At 51.8% G+C, this 19,499-nt stretch overlaps 2 protein-coding genes across 6 annotated transcripts in view; one reads left to right on the forward strand and one right to left on the reverse strand.

Moving 5' to 3' along the window:
* Positions 1-14,208, forward strand: part of ASTN1 (astrotactin 1) — a 66,875-nt gene extending 52,667 nt beyond the window's left edge. For 3 of the 5 annotated variants that reach the window (XM_080407512.1, XM_080407514.1, XM_080407513.1), the window contains one exon: positions 2,552-14,208. In XM_080407512.1, the coding sequence (XP_080263638.1) occupies positions 2,552-2,786 (235 nt within the window). In that variant the 3' untranslated portion in view covers positions 2,787-14,208. The remainder of the gene's footprint in view (positions 1-2,551) is intronic. The other 2 variants (XR_013931274.1, XM_080407515.1) reach the window with 2 other exon arrangements.
* The window catches only part of PAPPA2 (pappalysin 2), a 93,291-nt gene continuing 85,943 nt past the window's right edge, over positions 12,152-19,499 (reverse strand). Inside the window, exons 21-22 of the mRNA XM_080407520.1 lie at positions 14,264-14,362; positions 12,152-12,265 (exon numbers count right to left, since the gene is read on the reverse strand). Coding sequence (XP_080263646.1) covers positions 12,191-12,265; positions 14,264-14,362 — 174 coding nt within the window. The 3' untranslated portion in view covers positions 12,152-12,190. The remainder of the gene's footprint in view (positions 12,266-14,263; positions 14,363-19,499) is intronic.

Consider the following 19,499-nt stretch of genomic DNA (forward strand, 5'->3'; position numbering starts at 1 on the left):
GGATTTTGCATGAGGAGAAGAAATGCAGGGAAAGGCAAGTCATTTTCTAGCAAGTAATAAGTGACGGTAGGATTTGAAGTAAAGTCTGGTTGGTGTCTATGGGCTTTGAGCCAAAATCTGTGGGAACATATCCAGCGTTCCTCTCAGTGTACCTGTGATGCTGGAGAAAGGCAAGGTGCCCCAACTGCCTTCCTAGGTGTCTAGATGTGAGGAACCAAGACAAGTGAGAGACTGGCTACCTTCTCGTGGCTGGAAGACTGGCCAGCATGTGTGGCTTTCTCCAGCGTCAGCACCATGCTAAGTGCCTTCATCTCTCTGCTGTGCTCTGGATGTGAGCCCTGGGGCTTCAGTTGTCATGTGGCTGCAGAGCTGGACAACCTCTTGGTGGCTCCAGGCTGGCCCCTTGGAGCTGCAGCTACCTCTGTGAGGGACCTCTTGAGGTTTTCCTCTCCAGAAAAGCCCAAGGATGGCTCTGGCTGGGCTTGTAGTAAATTAATTCTTCTCTAAGCAGCTCTCCCATGGTGCAGCTGGCCTAAGGAAGGTGTGGAGAGGTCATGGATGTTCCTCCACGGTTGGTACATGTACCATTGAGCTGTCAAACCAATCACAACACAGCCAGGTGCTCCACACACAACCCCTGCTTATCCAAGTAAGAATGTGACAAAGGGGTTGGTTTTTCCCTCTGACATCACGATTTGTGCCTCTGCTGCCTGTTCTGTGCTGGACAGATGCTGAGTTAAAGCTATCAAGGGGATATATCTTCTCTTCCCTGTCTATACTCACGCACCAACTGACCTTGAAGCTGGCTAGGAAACTTAACCCAGTTCCTGAGACCCAAACTTCTGTCTGGGTTTGCAGGCACATGTGATACTCACCTTCAAGACCCTTCATTTGAATCCATTACCTTCACATCTGCCAGGTTCCTTGGAGATCACCCAAAGTGCTAGACACGTTTAAAATGAGCGTAATATGTTTTATCTGAACAAACTGATTTTCTTGATAAAAGCATTAGAAGCACAATTTTAAAAGAAAAAAAAAAATGTGAAGAGAGCACAGTTTAGGTCATATTTGGCCAGGATGCTCTGTGCCCTTCTGATACGTCATCCAACATGAGGGGTCGGTAATTTAGCACTTCTTGCTACCAGGACCCACACCAAAGCTTGTTGCCCTGGGAGTACTGTGTGTCTGTCTTCTGATGATGATGGATTCTCCCTGGTCTTCCTCTCCCTCTGTCACCTGACCATCTCTCCCAGCTTCCTTGGCTGGGTTGTGGCTCTTTCCGAAGCGCTGCTGCCATGACCCGCCTTTCCTTGTTTTGCTCTCTGCAACTGGAAGATGCAAAATGCACGTGCGAAGAACTGGGGGCCTCTGCCACATCCTCTGCTGTCCCAGAGCTTTTGGGGTCAAACCTACGTTGTATGCCTCTCATTTATTCCTTCTCATTTACATGCTGTTTTGTAGGACGTTTCCTAAACTTTTGCTAAACATTCCAAGCCGTGTACCAGGACTACATACGTTGTATTGCTTCTTGTGATATTGAATTTTATGAGGATTATAAATTTTAGCTCACCTTTAGCCTTCCACACAGACCACCGACAAGCCAGCTCTGGTATTTTTAGGGTGGGTTATTTCCACACACACACACACCCCCCCCCCTAAATCTCCCTCCTGCTCAGTGACATCCTGGCTTGTTGGTTCCTAACTGTGCGTTTCTTCTCCATCATGTCCCCTTCAGCCACATGATGTCAAGGATGTGGTGATTGCGGCAGGCCTGCCTTTTCCCCGCCCTTCCTCCCATGTCGCTGCAGATGTCCTACACCAAGCTATGGGTGACCAGCAGAGTTCCTAAACGTGCAATACATGCACTTCATGGAGAGGACACACGTGGTGACACTGCCCTGGGCTGGCCACGCATGTCATGCCTGACACTTTTCAGCATTTCTCCCAACTGCCTGCAGTGCTTTTGGCTCCCACTTTTCCGTCCTGTTATGTCTGGGGTCTAGTGGCTGCAGCGGTGACTGGTGATGCCGTTTGAGTCACTGGTGATGTTCATCCCAAGGGGTGTGGAGGGGGTCACAGCTGCACCTCTGACTGTCCCCTCACTATACCCTCAGCAAACCTGGCCTTGTTGTGGGGATGATACAGGGTGGAAGAAGGGGGCACAGGGAAGTGTAAGATGAGTCCCAAGACCAGTGCAGCAGGTCCAGTGTCACCGTGGTGGCATGGGCATCTCTGACCCAGGCAGGGGCTGTCCTCACGTGCATTAGACTTGCAGTGCTGCCACGGGGCTGGAGTGTCCCCCCAGCCCTGCTGTCCCTCCTCATCCTGACAGCATCAGGCTCCACTCAGCTGCTCCCCACAGTGCCCAACTCTTGGTTATCTCTCCGCCCTCCAGGAGCTTCTGAGTTGTCCTTAACCATCTTTGCTTTTCTCTCCTCATACGCTCCTCCTACCCTTCCCACCATCCCCCCCGTGGTGTCTCCATCACCCCCACCGCCCCTTCGCCATCCATCCCCCCCCCGGCATCTCCCCTCGCCCACCCTCGCTGCAGGAAGGCTGGCCTCATCCTCTCCCAGCTGGGGGACCTCAGCAGCTGGTGCAACGGCCTCCTGCAAGAGCCCAAGATCAGCCTCCAGCGTTCGTCCCTCAAGTACCTCGCCTGCCGCTACAGCGAGATCAAGCCCTATGGGCTCGACTGGTCGGAGCTCAGCCGGGACCTCAAGAAGACATGCGAGGAGCAGACGCTGAGTGTCCTTTACAATGACTACGGTGATAAGGACTACTGAGAGTTGCGGGCGCCCGCTCTCACGCTGGCCTTCCCACAGGCGTTTGTGAGGGGTTTACACACAGACCCATGGCGAGGGAGGGTGTCGCTGATGTTTCTGGAGGCAAAAATTTGTACCGGGGAGCAAAAGCAGCTGCTCTGTGCAGGACTGACTCAGTATTAGTTTCTTCTTTGACTTGGCCAAAAGCCTTTCTAGTTAGAAGTCTTGTGGGACCCAGTTTTCTTGGTTTTGTTTTATTCATTTTGCCAAGAGGTTCCTCAGCATTGGCAGAGAGGGCAGATGGGGAGGGCACAGCCCTCTCCTCCTGCCCCATCCCTGCCCTGACTGTGGGGACCATACCTAAGGGTGGGGGACACTGATCACCGGAGAAACGTGGTGACACAGGCAGGATGGGAGAGCAGGTGATGCAGGATTGGGAAAGTGGAGGCAGGGCATGCAGGTTAGGTTGAGATGCTAGTAGTTATGGCTGAGAAAAACAGCCTCTGGATGTCTAAGAGGGTTGGGATTTTTTATATATATTTTTTTTTAATTCTAAAGCATGAGTCTGGATGAGACCTGGCCAAGTGATGGTGCCATTGCAGGGCAGGGCTGGTGTGGGGTCACCAGCTGGGGTGAGGAGAGAGGGGCATTGGTAAGCCCATCTCCTCAGGTTCTTCTGTCATGGTCAAAGGCCACATCTGCTCCAAGATGCAGAGTCCTCCAGAGCAAAGGCAGCTTGGCCTCAAGGCCAACTTCATGAGCTTTCTTCTTGTGGGACCACATTCCTAGGAAGTCAGCTTTAAAACCCCTTCCATTATTGTTTTTTACCCACCATAATAAAGACTTTGAAGCAATGTCGAAGTACTGCTCAGGAGAGCCCCAGCCAGGGAAGCAGCAGCCAGGTGGCACAGACGAGGCCACCTTCTGCACCAGCCACCCTGTAGCTATGGAGTAGCCCAGGCTCTGCATGGTGAGGGGAGCGCAGGGTAGCGTATCCAGATGTGGTGGTGCAGGATGGTCCTGGAGGTCCTGGTCCCAGAGAGGGCTCGGTGACACAGTGAGGTGGGCAGACTTCTTCTCAGAGTGTTGCTTGCCCGTGTTCAGGCTCACATCTGTGACTCTCACCGGTGACTTCTTTTTTTTTTTTTTTTTTTAAACCAGAGAACAGGGGTTGTCCTGGGACACTGAGCTTGGTTCAGAGCACACTGTGCTCCAAAACCCTGTTACTATTGACAGTGTTGGAGGCAGCAAACGGCTTCCTTGCAGCTTCAGCTCCTAGCCTGCTCTGCAGAGGAGGCACCTTCGAACTTGCCAGCTGTGCATCTTTGATCTGGACAAGCCAGGAGCCCTACAGTGGAATTTTTACAATGCCTCTTCAGAGAGAGAAATTTCCTTTTCATTTTTTCAGTCTTGGCAGGACCAATCTTCAGCTTGTCTCTTATGATTTTCTGCCTCATTCCTCCCCTACCTGCCAAGGACACGGCTGGAGTATTTACAAGGTGCTGAGAAGGAGGTGGCTCTGGTCTGCAGCGGGTCACAGCTGACGATGCTGCATCACGGTGTTTGCTCAACAGCAGTTCAGTATCTTCCTGCAGGACCACACAGTGCTTTGCTCTTCCCTTCTGAAGGGCAGAACTCTCCTCCAGGGGCAACTGGCCTGGACTGGGGAGCTGCTGGGAGCAGCCACTGGCAGACAGTATTACCTGGGCATCCCCGTGAAGGAAGTCTGCTGGATCTTTTTGGCTTTTTCTCACATGTTTCCGCTTGTATTTTGACGTGCCTGATGCTGTCAAGGGCTTGGGGCTCAGAGCAAGACCGGTGCCGTCTCCATGAGCAGGTATATGTGGGCAGGTGATCTGTGCCGAGCTGTTGCTCCTTTTCCTTTCAGCCACCGGCAGTCTTGGCCAATATGCTTTGGTTTATCCGTTTGCTTCTCCCAGCAGATGCTGAGACAACCTTTAACTTCCAGCCAGGCAGCCATCCAGGGATAGGCAAAGGGCACCTCTGCTCAACGCCTCAGAGGGATGCTTGAACGAAGGCTGCTCTGGCAAGTCGGTTGCTCGCCAAGTAATACCGCTTACACGGCCTTGATATGAAACGCAGGCTGTTTTCCTTTGGGTAGCAGCCTCCTCTCTTTTATTGCTCACTAGGTGCAGCAGCAGGGACGGGAGCAGTGCAGTCTGCCGGCCATTCGCTGCGACGCTGCCAGGAGAACCCTGGACACCTCATGCATTCACACCTGCCTAGGTTACTTTTTCATCCAGCCTCAAGATTTGCTCTGTGGCTCTGCAGATATTTCTGTTCTGCTTCTGCGCTCACATTTCAAAGCCCTTCAGCCCCACAGTATCATCTGCTGGCTGAGCTGGACTCTGCTCCCTCAGCACCAGCTTCCCCATGGGCTGGGAGATGGACCATCATGGAGGGTGAGGGGAAAGCCACACATCCAAAGTCCTTCAGCAGCACCCTTGCACTGTTGGATGGGACTCGGCATCCCCATCCCGTGACGGACCACGCAGTCTGCTGGTGGGGCTGTGCTCTGCCTGGTTGACTGCCATGGTGTTACTGCACCCACTGTGCCGGCAGATCCTGCTGGCATGTCATGTCTGCGGGGCCATTTTCATGATGGTCCTGGCTTTGTGAAGGCTCCCTTCGTTTCCTCACTCTGGCTTTGCAAGTCAGAATTTTGCCCAAACTTGGATCTTCTTGCCAAAATGTCTCAACTAAGACATGAGCCCATCTCAGACAGCTGCCAGCAGCCTGCCGTGGGAGCTCAGACCTGGGCAGGGGGTTGCACCATGGCTGAAGACCTAGCCTTGGGTGAGATGTATTGCATAGGGCTTGCTCACCCAAAACAGCTGCAGGCAACCCCCAAGGTGTCCCCTTCCCTGCAGAGCTGACACCATCTGCATCTGCCACAGGGTCCTACTGTTGGGTCTGCATAGTATTTTCTCTCGGACTCCTGTTTTTTCCCATGCTGCCAACCACACAAAGGCTGGAGAAGACACCGTTTTCCATCTATTTCTGCAACCTCCTGAGCCCCCCTGCCCTCTCTTCTTGTTTTATTTCTGAATTAATGAGCAGTCATTAACTTGAGATGAACCTCTGGGTCATTATCTTTTCTTTGCTGCACCCGTCCCCTGTAATAGCATTACTACCTTTTACTTGTCGTGGAGTTATTTAACATATAAAGATGGTTTGGTCCTTTTCTTTACAAAGATGGCTACAATTCATGTTCCTTGATGTTCTATTAAAACTCTAATGTGACGTTTTACTACTGTAGATTGAAAGTAGGGTGCTTTAGGGTGGGATAGCCATGTGGCAAGAAACATAAAACCCTTCCAGATTACTTTAAAAAAAAAAGAAAAAAGGTTTTAAACAATGGCAACAACAACAACGACAACAACAACAAAACTATCATTGTAACACTATGTAAAACTCCAGATGATAATTTAACTGACTATTAAACGGAGCTGTTAGTAATCTGTGGCTCTGGCAAACTGGAGTGTTTGTTTATAGTTTTGGTCCAGTTGATGTCATCTTTTGGTAGCGGATGAAACACTCCCAGCTTTTGAACACGCGTGCGTCCTCACACAAGTTTAGCATTAGCCCATCTGCCCAGCGGGTTAGCCAAGTCCCAAGCCACTCAGTACACACAGCCAGAGCTCGGTCCTGCCTTGCCGACCTGCTCTGCCCGGCATGGGAAGGTGCACATGCCTGCAGGCACCTTCAGGTTTTGGAGAAAAGACTGTGTTTAGACATCCTTGGCAAGGGGCTCTCAGTCCTTGCTTTGCAAACCTCTGCAGATGCCAGGAATTTGGAAGCAGAGTCCAAAAAACCTCCTTTTAGCCTGTTTTCTAGTATATGAGGTGGATGGGATGGTGCTGTCTGGTGGTCAGCCACCCCCTGAGAACTTCCTGGTCCATCTGGCAGACTTTTGACTAGTGGCATTACAAATATGAATGTCCTACAAGCGATGTGAAAATCAGTGCCCGAACAGAGGTGAGAGCTGCAAAGGATGCCTTAAAAGTCACTTACAGTGCATGCTGTGCCTAGTGCACAGGCCATCGGGACTTGTAGGGGCTGGTCCCATGGCCAAGCCCGGTGTGTGTTGCCACTTGCCCTGCCAGATGGGTGGGAGACCCGGGGAGAGCCGGGGATTACTGTGGGTGGGCAGACAGGATGCCTGGGAGGACACGGGAGAGGGGGAATTTAGGGGCTATAGCGCACAAATCCATAGGAAACCAGACTTCATTAAGTTTCATGGAACAACTTGATTTTTTTTTTTTTCGCTTCCCACTGCTAAATTGCAGGAAAATAAGCTAAAAATACACCCAATACTTTCCTTCCGCTATTTTCCATGCAGTTAAGTGCTGTGGCTGCCACTGGCTCATTGCACAATAACCCATGGCTGTGGAACAAGGCAGGAGGAGAAGGAATAGAAGGAGGAGGATAGGGGCTGTGTGGCAGCAGGGCACCTGGTGGCAAGCCTGAGCTGCTGGGTAAGAAGATCTTGACACAGCTGGCTCATTGCACCTTCACCAGAGCCAGATATCCTCAGGGGTTATCTGGCTTGCAAGTGATGGGAGTTTGGAGAAAGCCACCCCAAAAAGGGTGGAGTGGACTGTAAGGGATGCATCACTAACACGATGGCAGCTTTTTAGAAAAGATTTGGTAATATGTGCACATGGTGGAAGGGTTACTCTTGGCCAACAGTCCCTGATCATCCTCAGAAAGCAGGTACCAGCAGGGATTGCTGCATTTCAACACATGCATGAATGAGGAGGCACCACTGAAGCCTATGCACACAAGGTACCATGTCCCCATGGTCCTGATCACTGACTCATTTCTTAATGACTGACTGCGTCGTCTCCTCCATCATAACGGCAACATAAGACAAAGTTCTTCAGATCCAGTTTGTGTTGCTGAAAGAGCCGCCACCCTGCTCGACCTTGTGTCCTCATCATCTTGGGGATGCAGGTGTTGGCGTCTTTTGCCTTGAGGCTGGGTGTCTGGCAGAAAGGAGAGAATGGGATGGCAAAACAGCCCTCACTTGGCTACTGCTGCAGATAGCTGCTCTTTTTGTTTTAAATGCAAGACATACAACTGAGGTCCTGGTTGCTTGGGGCTGTAGAGCCCCTTAATGCTCTGTCCTTCATGGGAAATAAGCTAGCCCCGGTGGAAGTGCATGATTTGGGGAGCTTTGCCCCAGAGAGGAAAGCCAATGTCACCAGGAGATGCTGTTCCTCCTCCGGGGAGTGATGGGACAGTCCATGCAAAGACCAGAAGCGAAGAAGAGGCTGGTGCAGAGCAAAAGGAGGCACATGGCCATCGGAGATGGCTGAAAGGCAAGGCAGTGGGATTTTAAGACAGGACAAGGGAAATCAAAGACGAGGAGGAGGGAGACTCAGGATGAGTTGATTGTCCCTAGTAGGAACATAGCTCCTCTTTGATTCTGGGCATCTCCGTCCAGGCCCTGACCCCCTGGACACAGTGCAAGGGCCAGCACTGAAGGCAGTGCCCACAGCCCTGCCTGGCATCCCCATCGGTGCAGGCAGCCAGAAGGACCAAGGGCTTGCTGGGGCCTCACTTGCTTCCAGCAGCAACGCAAACCCAAAGCCCCTCAGCTTGTTTCAATTAAGGCTGGGTACGTATGGCTCTGATTGCCAGCGACACGACAGGCACCCTGGCTGCGGCAAGGAAGGATGGCTGTGCCGTGCATCCCCAGGTGCTCCCTGTCCGGCCTCCAGCGCAGCACCAGGCACCCCGTGCTAGGGGCTTCTCCTTCCATTTTCTCAGCCCGTTGCTCCTCTCTGGGGCCCTCAATGTGCTTGTGTCAGCCCCACAGGAGGAAAATCAGGATTTCATCGCTTTCCATAGCCTTGGAATTGCCCCCTTGGGATCTAGCAGCCCCCCGACCCACTGCAGGTGCTTCTATTTTTCAGTCCTTTCCAAACTTTCCACTTGCTCAGCTGTGACTCACCTTCTCCTCTGCTTGCAAGTGAGGCAGACGGCAAAGGAAAGAGAAACAGCTCCTATCATGGCTTTGGCCCTTTCAAACCCTGTGCTGAGCTGCAAAACAGCAAAGGGGCTCCTTGAGGGACTATCTTGTGCTGTCTGATGGGGGGAGAGGCTTCAAATGGCCCCAGAACTGGTCTGTTAGAAATATAGCCTGGATTTTGTTAGCTGCCATTTGTGTATCTTTAAGCATCTTTTTTGATTGTCTTTGGTTTTAATTCTCTTGCCAGGGTGCCGCATGACATGTCTCTCTAGCTCTAGTGTGAGCCGCCCTCTGCTCCCTGTCCCCAGGGAGGTGGTGTGTGAGTACACACACACTTTCCCTACCTTTAAGGTGAGTTAATTAACAGAAAGCGGTGGATAATGGACCAGTTTGTGGCATAACCAGCAGAAGGCCATCTGCAAAAGTATCCTTGCAGCTGGTGGCATAGTAAAAGCTACATGGGTGGCAATCTTGAAGAGGGAGGGCATTGGAGGGGGGTGTGTGTGTCCCAGCTCTAACCCCAAAGGAGCTCTCCCACTGGGCTGGGACAGTGCTGGGAGGGTCTGCAGTTTGGGGCAGGGGAGGGCATGCAGGACCAAGGGTGCTGGGACCAGCAGAACCACCTCCCTCCCCCAGTCCGGCCCCACTTTGGGTGAAGCAAGGAAGCAAAAGACATTGAGGATGAGAAGATTATTTATTTTTCATAGATTTTTATAAAAAATAATTATCAAATACAAAAAAATAAAAATAGCAGCAGCCTCCGTTGTGAATAAAACCCTAATGGGGACAAAAACCGCTCAGTGTCGCTATAGAAGAACAATATTTCAGTATGTAGAAGCTATCTGTTCATGAGAAGCACAAATGTCTACCAGCCAAGCCAGCGCCTCTGGCCACCCCCAGTCCCCCTGTCCATGGGCCACAGTCCCTTCCCTGCACCCACTCATAAGCAGGGACGAGCCATTTCTGAGACCAGGATTTTCATGCCAAAAGGGTAAAAATTTGGCATATAAATACACATTCATCCAGGAAATGCTGACACCAGGCACGGAAGGGTTTGGCATGGCAGGTGCTGGGACAGATTTCTCCTTCTGTGTCTCACCCTCATCCCACATCCCCATCACCTCACCCTGCTGGGGGCTGCCATGCCCCCTGCTCCCACTGTGCCAGGACCCCTGGCTGTCCCCTTCCCTGCACTCCTGGAGCAGGATGGGCTGCACCTCCTGGGGACATCGGGGCTAGAAGAGTATCTCACAAAGAGCTTTGGATTTGGTTTTTTTTTTTCATTTCCTTGGGTTGTTTGAGCGTGGTTTTTTGATTGAAAAGTGAACCTCTGTCAAAAAATTACAGCTGTCAGCCAAACTGACGGTATGTTTAGGTGAAAACCCCGGGGTGTTGTCACTTGGACATGACAGGAACAGAAATGTCCACGTGTCCCTGCTGCAAGAGGAGATGGGGCCCATTGCCACACACCCTCCGCATCCCTACCTAGACCAGGGCAGGCAGGAGGTGACATGCCATGGGGCGATGGGGACACTTGGGATGAGGAAAAGTCTTGGAGAAGGACAAGGCATCTCCTGCCTGGATGCTGGTGGTGTATCCAGGCACAGAGATGCCCCTACTCATGTCCCACAGCGAAACATAACTTCGGGAGCTGCCTGACAAAAGGGCTGGCGGGGGAGCTAGCAGAAGCCAGAGGATGCCTTGAAAATCCCCGGTCTCTCCACACCGTGTCACCCTCTCTCCATCACTCCTGCACCGGCCAAACCCTGGCGGGGAGCCCGGCACAGCCCGGGCGGGAGGAGGCAGCCGGGCATCCCTGGGGCTCTTGGTCCCATCCTGCAGCTGCCCCCGGGGACACCGCGGTCCCTGCTCCTGCTCGGTGGCCCCTTCTCTGTTTTCCTCTTTCTGCTCCTTAGCAGCTCAAAACCATCAGCCATAATCCCAGCTGGAGCCGGGCACCTTCGCTAACCGTTGCCTCTGTGGGGCTGGGTTCAGGCTGCCAAACTGAACTTCTGGGAATTAACTATGGGGGGCAAAGCTTCTAGCTGAGCTTCTTTGGGGCTAGAAGTAAATTTTCACTTCACGCCTACGTGAGCAAGAGATTCGTGAAAGTCAGCAACTGTATGTCCACTGTAGATTGTAATAAGGAAAATCTTAATGGGAAAAGATGATGCTCAAAGTCTCCTGACAGGTTGTTCGGGTCCTGTCTTTCCTTGCCTTACAGGGTCTGGTCTCTGTTGAGAACTGCTGAAAACACTGTTGAAGCTCACGTTTGGAAAGGACACGTGGGGAAAGAAAAGAAGGACCACCTCATCATCCTTCATTCAGAGCATCACACAGCTACTCTTCATTGCCCACTACATCCCTCACCTAGTTGGATACACGGTGGCCCAGGGGGAGTGAGGCAGAGAGGGATCATTGCGTATCTGCTCCTACTGGCCATGCAGACATCCCCACGGACACATAACCCTTCCCAGAGGGCTCTGAAATAATAGGTGATGGGCATCTGTGGTGCCCAGCAGCGCTCACTGAATCTGCCGTGCTCACCGGGGCGATGTAAGGGCAACATCAGCATTTCTTCTCAGCCTCAAAATCCTGACCCAGGACCCTAAGCAGAGCAAGGCAAAGCATTGGCAAATCCCAAGGGCAAAAACTTGGTGCCTGCAAGATGCCAAGAGCACCCTGAGGTCACAGCCTCCATTCTGCCTTCCTGCGGAGCTCTCTCCTGGCGCAGCCTGGGTGTTTGGCTTCTCTCTCTGTCCTCCTTCCAGCTCCCTCTCAGCAAGGAAGGGGGAATTCCCTGCTCCTCCTCCCCGACCTGCACTTTTCCCAATGGTTTGTACTTCACAGCAGCATGAGTGTGTGACAAAGGATATCCTTTCTCAGCTTCATCAAAAGCAAAGAAAATATAATATATATTTATATATATATTATATATATGTGTATATATATATATAATTAAGTTTAAATATTTGCAGAGAGATCACAACTACCTCGACCTTGCTAAAAGAAGCCTGTACAGCAGAAGGGGGGTGAATAGTGACCAAATCCAGAGCAAAGACAGACACCCAGACACCAGACCAGGACAGATGTCCATGGCAGCACCAGGGCTCCCAGCCCACAGCTGAGGCAGTGCTGCATCGCTGGCTGAGCCCCTCAAATGCGCATCGGACCCCCGTGTCCCGGTTGGGTTTGGGAGGGAGCAGCGATGGGGAGGGGACCGCCATGTGCCTGCCCTCTCGTGCCACAGCACGCTGGCTGCTCGGTGGCCTCACCTCGGCCCCTTTGTGTGCAGTCACCAACCCCCTGCCCTGCTCTTCCTTACGCCTGCTGCCCCCTTGCACCCCGCCGTTCCCCAGCAGCCCCCGTTGCTGCCCCTTCGCTCCTCCGGCACTCGCCTGACCGAGAGAGGCCCTTCGTGGTGCTGCTACTGGTTCTCCTCGGCAGCCGGGTCACGGCACGTGCATTCATCCTGGTCACAGTCAGCAGCAAACGGGATCACCTGGGAGGACCAAAGGGAGATGTAAGCCTCTGCTTTGAGATCCCGGGCCCCTGGCACCCCTATGCCCCTGCAAGCCCCCTCCACCCTGGTATGGACAGACAGACGCTTTGGGCTGCGCCTTGATGTTGTTGGTATTGTGGAGGCTGCCGGGCTCCACGCTCTCAGAGATATGGGCTCTGATACAAGCTGTCCCCGGCTGAGTTTTCCTTTTAGCCTTTTCCTTTTTGTTCACTTGTGTTTCAAATTTTGCAGCTGAGGATCAGCTTGAGTCTTGTGCCCCAAATGTCAAACCCTGGGGAGAAGCCTCCCCTGGTGGGTGTGAGATGTTTGGACTAAGGCTGGCAGTGATAAGGCACCTCTAGATGTCAATTTTACTTCAGCAGCTGTTAGAAAGCCCCCCTTGCCCATGTCTGAGCCCATGGACCTGTCCTTCAAGCTACTTGTGGCTCTTCAAGGCTCAGCAAAGCATGAAGGTAGCATAGGCTCATCTTCTGCAGCTCCTGGAGGAAAGCAACCAAGCTCCCAGCTGCTCAGGCTGGCCTCCATACTACCTGATGTAGGAGCCAGGGTAGATGCATGGGATTCTTCTGCATTATGGATCAAGAAAACCCAGGCAGGCTGGAGGCTGCTTGAGGAGGAATGGCCTTCAGTGGGGCAGGCAGTGGGTCCGTCTAGGGCCACCCACAAGCTGTGCTGCTTTGAGACATACCATGTGGGTAGAGAGGCTCATTGCACATTGCTTTTTCTACAACAACCATATGTGGCTGAGCAAACTTATGTCACCTTAGCTGGTGGCAGCAGAGCAAGGTGGGAGGGCACCAGCAGAGCTTCTGGCTCCTAGTTAACAGTTGCCCAGTCATGAGCCATGGGAGCTGAGAAAATAGTTCCCTCCAGAGGTTTTATACACACCAGGCTCAGAGCCAGCAGTTTTTCTTACTGTGGAAGCACATTTGAGTTTTCACAGCCTGGGTCAGTGAGAGCTGGAGTGGGTTTTTGGTGTCTAAACTGCATATTCTTGCATCTGCCTTAACAGAGACGTGCTGGAGGCTTGTGCCACAGGAGATCTGGGACCTGTGGGGAGCGTGAGCTGGGTCTGGGTCTCCTGAGAGCCATGGGGCTGAATCCTCCCACCTTCCGCTGCAAACCTGTCCTTTATTTTGTCCAGAGATCCAGCTATCTCAGACCTCCTGAGAGCCATGCCTTGCTCTGAAATGTCATGATATCACTATGGGGGTTTCACTCATCGCTTGGGTGTTAAGCCTTTTCTCTCCTATCTCAACTGGATCTTCCCAGGATTTTATTTTTCCTTTTCTCTGTGTGTGTATGTGTGATGAAAGGAAAAATGATTCAAGCTCCACAACAAAGATGAGAAGATCCAAATTCACATATTTTTGCAGTGAGAAATTATCTCATGCCCTGTGATTTGTTTTGCTGTTGGATATGCTTAGGAAGGATGGGCTGTGAGTACTGGATAGCAAGTTAGGTGGGAGGGGAGGTTGTGATGGGAGACAAAGAAGGGTCTGTGTAACCCCAACGCCAAATTTCTCCCTCCACAATATTCCTCCCTCCTTCACTCCCCAGGAGAATTGGAAGGGAAAGACAGCCCACAGCGGACGCCAATGGACCATCCCCCAGATCCCCTGAGATTGCTCAATTATATGACAAGGTGACTTCTGACTCACCGTGGCTAGCACTACATCCTATGGAAGTAATTTCTCTGGGACTCATTTCCCAAAATGAGAGGGAATCCTGTGAACCTCAGTGGGAGCTGGGCTGAGCTTTCAGTGCTGCTGGCCCAAGTTCAAACCCCGTTGTTAATCAGTGGGATGATGTCTATCAGCTTCAGCTGGCTTTGGTTTAAAATCATGGGTTTGTTCTCCATTTGTGGGAGAATTGCATTGCAGGCTCGGTTCCACGGCCAGCAAAGCCAAAGAGCATAGCTAGCAGTCACCACTCAATCCTAAACCCTGGCCAGTGCCACAGAAGATGCTCACTTACCTTCCTGGAGGACAGTGTGGAGGAGCAGCAGTCACCCCCGTCATACTGGCAGTATGCCCGGTTGTTGATGGTGTCACACCAGCCGTCTGCTTGGAAGGGCTAGGCAGAGAAATGAGTCTTTGGTGAAAGGGTTGTTCAAAAGCATAAGGTTGCCCCCAAAAGCAGAGATCCCAAGAGGGCCCAGCAAGGCCCAGCTCCATCATACACAACCCCCTCTTCAAAGCTAAAGGTCACTAGAAGACTGGTATCCCGGCTGGTGTGTATGGAGTAGTGGGTGCTCGGAAGGCTGCAGGATTCCCGAGGACTGGGGAATTGTGTCAGGAAGCAAGAAAGCAGAATCGCTAGAGCCTGAATGCCACAAGTCCCCATTCCCATCTCACTCAGTGCTTCTCCATGGAGTCCATTGCCACCCAACTAGGAATCCGTTCACTCCCTCATCTGCTCATCCACCTGCTCACACCACTCTCATGTGTCCCCACTTTAATCCAGCTCTCTGCACGTTCGCAGCTGGGGCAGGGCTCTCCAAAAAGCTGACCCAACTCTTCTCTCCAACACCCCTCCTCCCAAAGAGCTTGGCTCTGAAGCTGAGCTTGGTGACCTGGCTTGGGCAGCTAAGTACAGAGAGGCTGTTACGAGGATCAATAGAACATCTTCTGCTAGAGGATCAGTCTCAGGAAGGCACATGCTTTATCTCCCTTGGACTACAAGAAAGGTTCAGCAAGGTGAGAAGTCTTCCAGAAGTACTTGCACTCAAGCCAAGCCAAGCATCGGCAAGTGCTGCTCGCAAGGACTAAAACTTTTCTAGAATGCTCTTGCTTCGGCTCTGACTCCAAGGAAAATGTCCCCACATTCCTTGAGACTCTCCATTGGAGGCTCCAGGTCTGTCCACAGCACTTGGCTCCACCTAACCTTGCCAGGCCAGTCTACAAAGCTGCTTATCTGGTGACCATCTGGGACAAACAGAAGGGATCTTCATTAAGCACTAGCTCCCTGCGGGCAAAATCCAACTCTGCGTTGAGCAGAGAGGGCACCAGCCTACTGGTAACCAGAAATACTGGCAACATGGCCACCTTCCAGCTTCAGTCATGGCCATCTTCCTCCTCATTTCTCTTCTTTGTGGCTCAGATCTCACCCTCTGTAAGGAAATCACATGGTTGAGTGGGGGTGGATTTTGCATTGCCAAAATAACGGTGGCTCCTCTTCGCGTGGCACAGCCCAGTGCCCTTTGCTGCTCTCCTGTGAGTCACTGTTGGGTCTGCTGGGACAACTGGGGATTTGCAGAGCCCAGCTTGCTTTGGTGTAGCTCAGACAAATGCTCCATCGCTAACAAGCCTTCTTTACTGAGAGCTCTAACACGGACATAGAAAGCTATTGCAGGAGAATAGCTTTGTGTCCAGAAATGTTAAATGGCACGAGCAGCCATTCAGAAATCCATTTGATTGTTGTTTAGTTACATGAGTCATCCGATCAAAGAGAAACAAGCAACTGGGGCTGAGAAGCAGCCAACGAGGGCTGAGAAATAATGCTGTGCAACTGGTGCAGCCAAACAACGTGCATGTGAAGCGCTTACAATGAACTGTCGAGAATGATCTGCAGCCGAGGTTTATTTATCACAGATACTCATTATCAGTGCCAAGCAACAACCGAGCGTGCTAGCATAATGGGGAGGCCATTCATTAACCAAGTGATTAGTAATGAAATGCTTCTCCTGCTCCAGGCTCTGTGATGGTAGCTACTGGCCCAGCAACCATGGCCAACCTCCAGGAGGAGTGCTGTCATCAGAAAGGGCTCTTGGAGGAAACCTGGCCACTCCTTTGCCCATGGAAGCAGCTGACCAGTTTCATTGGATCTGGTGGTCCCTAATGACTACTGGACTTCAGAAAATACCCAGACCCAGCCTTTGATGGACACTTGCCTGTAGCACCCCTAAACCCAACGACAGGCAGCTGAAAAATGTCACCACACTGCAACAGCCCTGCCATCACTGTGCTGAAGCCAGCAGGCGGGATGGGTGATAATGCCAATAATTCACGCAAAAAAACCATGCCAAAACCAAGGAACTGATGTGGCTTTTTGTCATCATGACTCACAAGGAACAGAAATGGGCTCAATGCAGGCTAATGTCACTATAGGAAGTAGCAGCAGGAATTGTGGCAAACCACTGAGTGAGTCTGTGCTATCAGCACCACAGTCCCCACACCAAATACAGGCAGCCACAGAGAGACTGCATTTGCCTGGAAGATCTCACAAGAGAAGAAGAAAAAATGCACCTTCCTGCAGCTGGGAAACTGAGGCACAGCTGGGTTAGGTAGCTCACTCAGAAACAAGAAGGGATTTGGCTCCCATCATTGCTATCGCAAAACACGTCTAGATGACACCAAGGTGCAATTTCACCAAGACAGCAGGGTTAACATTCCTTTTCCATTGAAAAGGATCAGTGGGTCTTAAAAGATGGTTATCAAAGAAGGTCACCGAGCGACAGTCAGCTTTGAGCACCGGGAGGGCCAGGGCAGGGATGCTGGGGCTGGCCGGTACAGGGATGCAGGCAGGGGACCGGCCAGGGCGGCTGGCAGGGAAGAGCTCTTCTGGGTGTGATTTGCCTTTGCAGCAGTCCACACCGTGGAGTTTTTCCTTGAGCTTTGCTCCATATGTCATGAGTCACTGGCAAAACAACACCCGCTGCTTCGGTAGTTTCCATATAATTATGGGGAGGTTTGCCCATCCCGACTGCACAGGTCTGAAACAATTTCCAGATCTTGCGTGCAAGGTGGGGGGATGACAGAGGCAGGGACAGGATGGGGAAGGAGAGGCTCTCAGTTTCTCTCTACACGTATTAGGGCTAATTGCCCCCTCCTCTCAACCCGCCGGAGCCCGTACCCCACCCTAAACAAATACAGGCTCCTATGGCAACACTTGTTGGGGAAACTTAACAGCTCATGCTCCAAATTACATTGGAAAAACATATGAGGGGAAAATAAAAAATGACTAATTGGATTCAAGGCTCAAAAGAGCCAGGTGCAGGGTTTGGGGACTGCTGTCCCTGCTCCTTGCTCAGTGCCTGGAGAATACAGTGACTCCTGTTGCTTTACCTTGTCAAGAATCTCCAGCTGGTTCACCTTTGCAAGCAAAAAGAGCAAAGTAAGGTGCTGGCGGGTCACCCTTGAGGGCACAAGCACCCTCGTGCTTGCATCAGTCTCATTTTGGTTTTGCAAGAGCCATGGCAAGGGAGGACACGGGCAATGCAATGTACTAAGAGCACGTGATGCGAGAGGAAAACCCGTACAAACTCTGCACTTGAGCCACGTGGCTCTGCAGGAAGCAATGCCAGCGGTGGGAGAAGGGAGGTTTGACCATGCTGGTAACTTGCAGCAACACCTGATGATGTTTTAAGGTGGTGGCAGGACAGAAGAAAACACCAATGCCCAACCATGCCAGGCAAAGGCAATGGAACAGGCAGGGAAATGGCCAGCTGGGTTTCAGCCACCAGAATGTGCAACCTCTAGTGCAGAGGGGAGAGAGTGCTCCTTGAAACGGCTCTCAGAAACTGGGAAAAACCGAAGAAGGTGATGGCTACAACTGCTCCACACCGTGTTAAATGACAGGAGCTGCTCGGCGAGGTGATGTGCCAGCGAGGCAGCCCGGGAGCTGGGCTGTGTCAGCGAATCTCCCTGCTCATGCCATCCGTCTTCCTTGTTTATTCAGACGGGAGCTTCATCAGGGCATGTGTTAGCACGTGGAGCTGCAGCAGCTGGCACCACCAGGCCTGAGCCCAGCGCTGCCGGCATAAAAATAGTAACCACGAATCAAGTGCTTGGCAATTTAAATAGGCTAAAAAACCACATGCTCTCAACACTGGGATAGGCACAGATTAAAAGAGAAAAAGTTAAATAAAAAAAAAAAAAAAAAAAAGAGGGAAAAATATTGTAGGCAAAAGAGGGATGTGAGAAAGGACTAGTTATATCCCACCACATCCCAGGCAGAAGCCTCTCAGAGGGCTCGTGGCAAAGTTTCTTTTGAGGCTGCTGGGAGATGCCATGCAGGGAGCAGTGTCTATGCAGTGTTTTTCCACTGTCCCTGCAGAGTCCCTGAGGCCAAGCTGGCTGGTCCCTCCCCAGGGCTGCCATCCTGCCTGGCGGGGAGCCCCCAGTGCCATCAGTGAGGGGGCAGGTCCAGACACTTTTCTTCAAATCCACCTTGTATGTAGGTTATTCGCTGCAAAAGAGCATGAAAGGGTGCAACGGAGTGAGTGAAAGATAAAGCATGAAGAATAAATCACAGGTGCCATCAGTATCACACATATTTTGGTGCTGCGTCACGGGCATTTGGTGAACATTATTTCCCAGGAATGCGGGTTTTGCTCTGGCTGAGCAGACCTGAAGGCCCAGTACCTTGCTTTTGGCGATGACCAGTTCCAGATGCTTCAGAGAAGGGTGGTGGGGGGGGGAAATTCAGCGTGCACCTGGCCAATTGTGCAACCATGTCAGCAAGAGCTGACAGACTCTCCTGCACTGCCATTGGGGTGGAGAGTGCTTGCAATTCCAATCTGCCCGTAGCTAGAGAAAGCCCAGATCCCAGTTTCAGGGGATCAAGTCCAGCCTTAATAAGCAAAATATTTCCCCCCAGCCTTTGGAAGTCTGTGCAGGTCCCCGAGCTTTGCAACTGTGCTGATCTCACCCAAGTAGGGTGCATAGTTTGCTTTTGTGCTGCTTCTAAGTCAGCATGGATTTTGCTGTCCTTTCATCCTTGCCTTTGGATGTCAGTATTTTGGGCGTTGACTTTGGACCATTTTCATACCAAGACAACCACATACAACCCTGCAGCTGAGGAGGTGCAGGTAACTTCATCCTTCCCAGCTGTCACTTTCCAAGCAGCCTCAGAGGAACAGGGGAACCGTCATGTCTGCATGGAACAGCCCTGGGAAAGCTGCTGCGGCCACCATCAGACCCACATCTTGTGCATCAGCTTCATTGCTGTTAATTCTGCTCTTGAGATGGATGAGTCATTAGTGGTGGAATTAACTGGAGGAGACAGGGATGTGGCTGGGTGATAAACCACTGCTGGGGGAATGTCTCCCTTTGCTGTGCACATGGTTCTTCCAGGAGCCTTGCAAGGTCTTCAAAAGCAAGCCCCCAAAGGCATCAGCATGTACCCAGCAAGAGAAATGAGAAGGTTGCAGTAGCCAGGGCCAGGATCTCACCAAGCACAGCTGGAAACCCCAGCTCACTTACTGGCAGAG

Source organism: Falco punctatus (assembly GCF_963210335.1).
Source record: "Falco punctatus genome assembly, chromosome: 11".
NCBI lineage: Eukaryota > Metazoa > Chordata > Aves > Falconiformes > Falconidae > Falco > Falco punctatus.